The 8479-nt window shown below is 48.2% G+C and overlaps 1 protein-coding gene across 1 annotated transcript in view; it reads right to left on the reverse strand.

Moving 5' to 3' along the window:
• rasa2 (RAS p21 protein activator 2) overlaps positions 1-8479 on the reverse strand; it is a 67947-nt gene that overhangs the window by 23883 nt on the left and 35585 nt on the right. The window contains exons 14-17 of the mRNA XM_037678492.1: positions 7228-7334; positions 7058-7141; positions 6837-6914; positions 6618-6691 (exon numbers count right to left, since the gene is read on the reverse strand). Coding sequence (XP_037534420.1) covers positions 6618-6691; positions 6837-6914; positions 7058-7141; positions 7228-7334 — 343 coding nt within the window. The remainder of the gene's footprint in view (positions 1-6617; positions 6692-6836; positions 6915-7057; positions 7142-7227; positions 7335-8479) is intronic.

Here is an 8479-nt window from a genome sequence, read left to right on the forward strand (position 1 = left end):
AAAAAAAAGAAACTGTCCAGATGACCTGACTGAAAAATGTTGGATTACCAAAAACCATTTTACTTGAACACAACTAAATCCTCACTTATGTGAGCAGACAATAAATCTCTCTCTGCACTTTTCGTCCCGTCATGGAGCGAAAAGAGGGAATTGTAAACTCCTTCCTTCTGTAGGTCTGTTTCAAAAATTAGGTTGCCATGCCAAAATATAAGATGGCCGACCTCATATAAACATGTAAACCTTGTGAGCTGGATAACTTGAATAATAAGCAACATTTTTGGTGTGTGGCTGCATCTAGGTGTAAGAAAATTTCCCTTCAAGGTCTAACCAAGTCACAGAAAGACTTGGCGACTGATTTTACGCAGGATGCCCTTCTTGATACAACCACAGACCACTGAACTACCACAGCCCTCTGTGTGGAGCAGAAGGCTGCTGCTGGGGGGAGCAGATACTTAAGGGCCCAGTGTGGGGCAAATAAGGGTGGAGGCAGTGTTTCACATTTCCCACCCACATTTTGAGGTCGTCGGTCTGAGGAGTTGAACTGGCGACCTCCCAATCACAGGCCCACCTTCTCTAACCTCTGCGCCACCACTCCCCCAGATTTTAAACTTACGGCACCTGGTATTGCCAGGCAGTTTCCCATCCAAGTACTAACCAAGCCCGAACCTGCTTAGCTTCCAAGATCATTTGAGGAAATTATGCTTTCTAAATTGATTTAGCTTAAAAGTATAGTTTCACGATGTTTAAGCAGATGTTGGATGGCCAAGGATTTCAGTATAGCCACCCCCTGGCTCCACCATTGCACCTGGCAGTGGATTAAATTACTCCCTTCCCTCTCCAGGATCCGTCACTCTGCGCCGCCTCGGACAAGAAAAAAAAAAAAAAAAAAAAAACCCTCTACCTCTGTTTTTATAAACATAACTCCTACCTACTTGAATATCTTGCACCAAAAGCGTTGGTTACATATTGTAACCCCCAGATTCTATGAGTATAAGCGTAGCCCTTTAAGGCTGTCGCTGGTGGGTTTTATCCCGTCATGCAAAGCATCGCACTGAAAAATTTAGCCCATGCCCACCTGTTGTGTGGGCCCCACCTGGTCCGTATAAATTACGTTAAGAGCCGATAATCGGCTCAAATAGCTTTTTCTTCAGCCATTTAGGAGCCAGTGAGGCCCGACGCTTAAAGGTCTACGCCTATATTCATAGAATCTGGGGTTACAATACGTAACCAACGTTCTATTTCGTATAGGCTTCGTCCTTTAAGGCTGTCGCTGATGGGTTAAGGGCAAAGCAGATGTAGTCCTCGCCTCACTGGGTCCATTCGAACACCATACGAAGCGGCAGATTGCCCAAAAACGTCTCACACTGTAATGCATGCAGTCAGATGTGAGTTTAAACGAGGTTCCATGAAACAACAATATTCATTCTGTTAAAACACTAAGGACAGAATGTGTCATGGAACGAGTCAACACATAATGTAAATGAAAGCGAATAAATCAGCAGGGTGTTGACCACGCGGCCGCAGTGCAAATATCCTGCATTGTCATACCCTTATGCAAAGCAGTCGAAGATGCAATACCCCTGGTCGAGTGTGCCCTGAGGTTGACGGGAGGCTCTAAATCTGAAGCTCTGTAGGCTTCAGAAATGGCCTCACACAGCCAGTGTGACAGGCGCTGGGTGGATAACGGGCGACCTGCAGATGCATCTCTATAATGCACAAACAAATATTGAGTCTGACGCATTGCAGCCGTGCGTGCTATGTAGCACGTCAACGCCCGCACCGGACAGAGAAGATGGAAAGATCTTCTTCTTCTGATTTGTGGGGGGGAGGGAAAAAATCCTCCAACGATATCGCTCTTGATTTAAAAGAGCTCGTGATGTTTTTAGGCATGAACGCTGGGTTAGGTCTCAGATCAGCTGAGCTGCTGTCAGCCTGAATTCTGAGACATGACGGAGCGGCAGAGAGGGCAGCTAAATCCCTCACCCTCTTAGCAGATGTTAAAACCAGCAGCAGGGCTGTTTTAAGAGACAAGAATTTAAGTGGAACCTGATTCAGTGGCTCAAATGGAGATTTGATCAGGGCTCGCAGGACTAGCGTTAAATTCCACTGTGGAGCAAGTTTGCGTGAAACAGGCCTGCGTCTCTGTACACCTTTTAAAAAACGCTTCATCAGCGGATGATTAAAAGCTGTTCTGTCCCTGAAACCTCAGTGACAAGAAGAGATGGCTACAGCGTACGTTTTAATCATGCTGAATGCCAGATTTCTGTCCAACAGCTGCTGCAGAAAGGACAGCATGCCACCTAGTGGACATGAAGTGGCCTCTACACCTTTCTCTGTACACCAGCACTGAAAAGCTGTCCACTTTGATGTGTACAGCGCTGTGGTGGATGCAGCACGTGAATCCTGGATTGTGTGCACTACATCTTGAGAGAGACCCATCTTCTCTAAGCGGATCCGCTCAGCGGCCAGACCCAAAGGTGCTGGCCTATTTCTGGGTAACTCCCGATCGCTCCTCCCGCCTGGAGGAGTGCATCCTCCCTCCACGGCAGTTTCCATGGGCGTCCCGATAACAGGCGTTGTAGAACCGGGAACCATGGTGCATTCACGTGCTCGGGAGCCACCAGGAGAGCTGTCAATCCCTCCTCCTGAACTCGGTTCAGAAACCGTAATATCAGAGGGATTGGGGGGAACGCGTAAAGAAGCATTTTGGGCCACAGGCTGTGAGCAAACGTGTCCACCCCTAGCAGTGGTTCGTCCCGCGGGCTCAGTGAGAACCATAGTTGACACTGAGCGTTCTCTTGTGTTACAACAGGTCCACAGCCGCTTTGCTAAATTCCTGCCACATCTGAGCAATCAGCTCTGGATGGGGGGTCCGGTCCCCGTGACACGGACCGTCCCTGGACATCACATCTGTCCCCTGTTCAGAACACTGGGGATGTACACTGCTCTGATGGAGAGCAGATTTTGGTGTGCCCAACACAGCATCTGTCTCACAATGTGGAACATTTGGGCTGAGCGTGCACCCCCTACTGCCAGTTATGTATGCAGCAGTCACTTGCTGTCTGTGTGAGTCAACACATGATGATTCTGCAGCACAGAGGCAAAGTGTTGAATCACATTCAAAACCCCTGACACTCCAAGAACATTTATATGAGTTGCTGTGTGGGGTGGCCACAGCGCCCCCACAGCTCAAGAAATGCATGTGCCTCTGTGAAGTCTGACACGTGTGACGTAAGTCTGCTGACGGAAACAGCTGTTATCACTCTGCCGATTTCACGTGAGTTGCACTGCTGCCACCTGTCTGGAAAAGCAGGTCAGCATCAACAGATGTCCAGATAAAGCAGAATTCTCCTCCCTGCTCTGTGTGGTGGCTGCAGAGCGACTCAACGCATTTTAAATGGAAATGTTGTCTCACAGTTCAAAATTTACAAATCTAATATGAATCTTATCTTTCTGGTCCGTTTGGGACCAGGAAGTGACGAGAGTGGAACCTTGTGTTTTCCTCTCCTTCTGGGACCCTGGAAATTACATTTTAATCAGAATTTCCTGAGCTTCTGCGAGGGGGAACGAGATCTGTTCTAGAGATGACAGAAAACGTCTCTAGAGTTCCTCCGAATGGGGGTTTGAGCTGTACTGCAGCGTGAATCCCCCGCTGATAACGGTTCATCCATCTATCTGGAGCACACGCTCGCTGCCACTACGCGTAACGTTCGGGAAGAGGGCACGCGTTTATGCTGCGTCACGTTATTTACGGACGCCAATCACTGCCGTCATGTGTGCCTCACTCAGGCTGCGGGCTCACATCCGTGTTGATGTGAGCTGGCGTGCGCTGGGGGAAGGTGCATGCGCCCCGAGCATGCAGAACTGGTTTAGGACTGCCGCGGGTGCGCAGCATTCCTATGCCGCACACAGGCTGTGGGCTCACATCCATGCTGATGTGAGCTGACATGCGCTGAGGGAAAGTGGGAAGGTCGGGACCTCTGGAAATTACCTCTTTTACCAGAAGTTCCTGGACTTCTGCATTTAGGGATGAGACCTGGTCTGGTGATGACAGAACCATCTCTAAAACTCTTCCGAACAGAGGGGGGTTGAGCTGCAAATTGTAGCGTATAGCCCCTGCTGATCAGCCTGCTCATCCATCTGTCTAGAGAGCACGTCCGCTGCCACTCCACGTAGCGTTCGTGGAGTGGGCGCACGTTTATGTGGTGTGTCATTTTTCTTACGGACATCAGCCAGTTTACAGTCTCGACCGCCGTCATGCGTCGCGGAAGTATGCTTCGCGTGACCCAAGGCGAGACTTTCTCGAAAGGGCTCCGAGCGTGCTGTGCCGCGCTCAGGCTGCGGGTTCACATTCATGTCGATGTGAACCAGCGTGTGTTGAAGAGAGGTGTGCGCGCCTTCATCAACGCGGCGCTGTTTGGGTGAAAGCTTCCGGCGCTGCAGGAGCGCGCATTTGACACCACTGCGGTGAAAAGCGCGCAGCTCTTGCTGAGCGAGGTTTCCCACTGGACTCGTTCTGCGGTCTCACATTCATGCTGATGGGAGCCGGAGTGCTGGGGAGAGGTGTGCGCGCCTTCATCAACGCAGCGCCGTTTGAGTGAAGGCTGCCAGTGTCGCGGGAGTGCGCGTTTAACACCGCTGCGGTGAAAAGCGTGCAGCTCGGACTGAGAGCGAGTTATCCCACTGGACTCGTTCTGCGGACCACATTCACATCGACTGCTTTGTCATGCGAGCGTCTGGTGTTTATCTTTTAGCTGCGGTGATTTTGAAAAAACTGTTTTAAGACACCAGCTCATTTTGTGTGGAGGATGTGCGAAGAGAAGCCACTGTGAGATCATTCAAACTGACAGACAGGCTGAATCAGACACTTTAATCTTTGAATGATGTTCGTGTTTTATTTCAAAAACTCCTGTCATCATTGCACACACACATCCCCCGCAAGGCGTCATTCCTGAATCTTCTCCCCCGTGAGCCCTGCGGTTTGTTGTCACAGGGCGCCGCCTGTTGGCGATCTCTGGAAAACGCTGAACTGTCCGTTGCCAGGATGAGAAGGGCTGTTCTCTGTCGGGCGGGGCAGGCGTCGGAGCGGAGCGGGAGGACGTTGCTGCAGCTGTGGAACGTCTCCGTTTGCTGCCTTTAGCCATGATGAGCCTTCCAGCGGGCTGGGGGGCGGGATGAGGCGTGCGGCTTGGTCAGATGGCACACAGTCTCCAATACCTCCTTTGGCTTTTTCGATTTCTCGAGCATGTCCTTGAAAATTAGCTCTGAACAGCACGTCCGCTTCTCCAACAGGGAGGGGGGACAGCAGATGAGGCACCCGGGTTGAGGGTGACGTCAGACGCCCTGCAGAGGGAGCTCTTGTCTCCTCAGGCGGGTCTGTCCCTCCGGACTCTGAGATGCTGTACGTCAGCGGCGCAACGTATTGTTCGCTGCGGCCGCCTGGAACGCATACTGGTGAGCTCGGTTGGAGAGCAACCTCACCGTCTGGTCATGCCTCCCCGGAGACGCAGGACGCTGGTCCAACCTGGACATCTTTGCTCCGAGAGCCTCCGCCAAGCTTGGTTCCAGGGGGGTACCGAGGGAATTTCCGCTCGGTAAAACCCCTCCACTCTGATGATGGGCACGAATGTGGAAACTGGTGCTCTCAGTCTACCAGGTCCGGCTGCAGCCTCGTTCCAGTAGGACGTCACTGCTGGGAAAACAAGGCCAGATGGGATCAGGACGGCAAGCTGGGGTGGAGCCAAGAAACCTTCCTGCTAGATCATCCGTTCTGGGCGGGGGAAGGAGAGGGACGGAAAAAAGTCCCTTCATGTCAGCCGCCTCCTGGATTATGTCGGGCAGCTCCAGAGGAGGGCACAGACGGCTGGGAGCGGTGTGGTCGCTGATGCGAAAAAGGTCCGGGGGGGAGCATTCGCTCAGCCCCCCCTCGTTCCGACACTACGCTCTCCAGGAGGGAGTGAGCAGCGGGGGCTGCTGCTGACGTCGCCTGTCCCAGAGGAACCATCCGATTCGCTCCGAGAGTCGGCGATAAAAGGAAAAATAAAAGATGGCGTCGTCCAGCGTGTAGCGACCTGTCACTGAGAAATATTCCTACCTTGAAACAAGACTGCTCATCTGCTTCTCCTCGGGGAGGAGAACTCACCAGGACGGCAGGAGGTTGGCGTGGCGGGGCCACAGGCAGCCTTAACAAAGGTTGAGCTGGTCAAGCTGGACAACTTCCCTTCTTCGTTCTTCTGACAGTGCTATTAGCTTGCTGAAGAAAAATGGGGAGCCGATTACCCGCTCGTAACGTAATTTATACGAACCGGGTGAGGCCCACACAACAGGTGGGCGTGGACTAAATTTTTCAGTGCAATGCTTTGCATGACGGGATAAAACCCACCAGCGACAGCCTTAAAGGGCGAAGCCTATACGAAATAGAACATTAAGGTTCAGTTCCAGTCCAGAAAAACACTCATGTTGAAAATGACAAACATTCACTATTCAAATCCTTCAGAGACAGGAGGCATCGGCGTACCGCTTGTCTAACTTATATTTTAAGTGGTGAGTGGGTAACAAAGCAGCCAGAACCTTCTACTATATTCTGATTCTGGCTCCAGAACAAAATCCTCACTTACCCTTCCTTGAGAACGACAGCATCCTCCAGTCCGCTGGATTCCTTGTTGACATTTGATGAGATTTCATCAAGAAACTGGAAACCCAAGGAAAAAAACAACACTATTCAACACAAACAGTGAAATACTTTGGGCAATAGAGAATGTTTTGAAAAAAAAAAAAAAAAAAAAAATATATATACATATATATATATATATGTGTGTGTGTGTGTGTGTAAATACCTTTTTAACTTTTTCAATGCACTTTTCCTCCTGGAATGATCTGAAGAAGTCGTACATGTAGCTTTCTTTAAAACTAGACTAGAGAGAGAGAAGGAACAAGTTTGACTATTTCATAACGTTGAAGGAAAACAGAGAGGACATTTTTATTCATTAGTTCAGGCATCTATCTGTAATTACCTAAACAGAGTTTAATATCTTCTCAGAATGAGTTTGTACCTTACCAGTTTTTTGGACAAACTACCCCAGCTGCCCAGAGTCTGGATGGTTTTGGAGATGAGGGTGAGCGTGCGGGAAATCTCAGGATCCTGCGATCACAGAGAACACAAAGATGTCTGTGACAGATCACTGGTGAATTTGGACACAGTTTGTGTTTGCAGAGGCACAAACTTACAGGGTGATGGGAGCGGAGCTGGAAGGAGTGTGGAGAAAGAACAGCCACTGCAAAAAATCGCAGGAACACAAAGCTGCTCACAGCCGAGTACTGAACATGTGGATCACCTGCAGAGAGAGAAACAGCTTTAATCAAAGAGCGCAGCTTTAGTAAAATACGTCACACAATCTGTTATAAAAGTACGTGTTTTTAATGACTTTCAGCTACAAACGCACCGGGTTTTAACTTAATGTCTGTAAAACTGACGGAGTTATAGACATGTTTGTGTTGGTTGAGTTTGATGAGCTGTGGTAGCCAAGTTAACTTCTGAAGTTAATCAGTTGTAGATGCACAATTGATGATTACTGTCTAAGAGTCTTGTTCAAATCTGTTCCCTGGTTCATGAGATATTTTGCTAACTGACAGCCATACAAAAGCACACAGTTCCTTAATGACATAAAACTCTAAATCTAAAACTTTGGCTCCACCTTTTGGTGAACATGTCTAAAAACACTTAAAGCTTGTCTAATGTTATAACACGCATTTGGCACATAATAATAAACTCTTATTATTTTTACTGAAGGCAAAACAAACTGAACAGAAGGAGCTACAGAATAATCTCTGTTAACACTTATCTGTGTAACTTTATTGTTTCTGAGTGGGTGAATGTGACAGAACACTAAGCTCCACAGAAAAGTGTCAATTTAAAATGAAAAAGAAAAGAATACATACATATATAGAGGTGCAAGTCATAAAATTAGAATATCATGAAAAAGTTGATTTATTTCAGTAATTCCATTCAAAAAGTGAAACGTGTATATTATATTCATTCATTACACACACACTGATATATTTCAAATGTTTATTTTAATGTTGATGATTATAACTGACAACTAATGAAAACCCCAAATTCAGTATCTCAGAAAATTAGAATATTGTGAAAAGGTTCAATATTGAAGAAACCTGGTGCCACACTCTAGTCAGCTAATTAACTAAAAAAAACTTGCACAGGCCTTTAAATGGTCTCAGTCTAGTTCTGTAGCTACACAATCATGGGGAAGACTGATGACTTGACAGATGTCCAAAAGACGACCACTGACACCTTGCACAAGGAGGACAAGACACAAAAGGTCATTGCTAAAGAGGCTGGCTGTTCATAGAGCTCTGTGTCCAAGCACATTAATAGAGAAGTGCAGGGAAAGAAACGATGTGGTAGAAAAAAGTGCACAAGCAATAGAGATAACCACATCCTGGAGAGGATGGTGAAACAAAA

Source organism: Nematolebias whitei, chromosome 6 (assembly GCF_014905685.2).
Source record: "Nematolebias whitei isolate Nwh7 chromosome 6, NemWhi1, whole genome shotgun sequence".
NCBI lineage: Eukaryota > Metazoa > Chordata > Actinopteri > Cyprinodontiformes > Rivulidae > Nematolebias > Nematolebias whitei.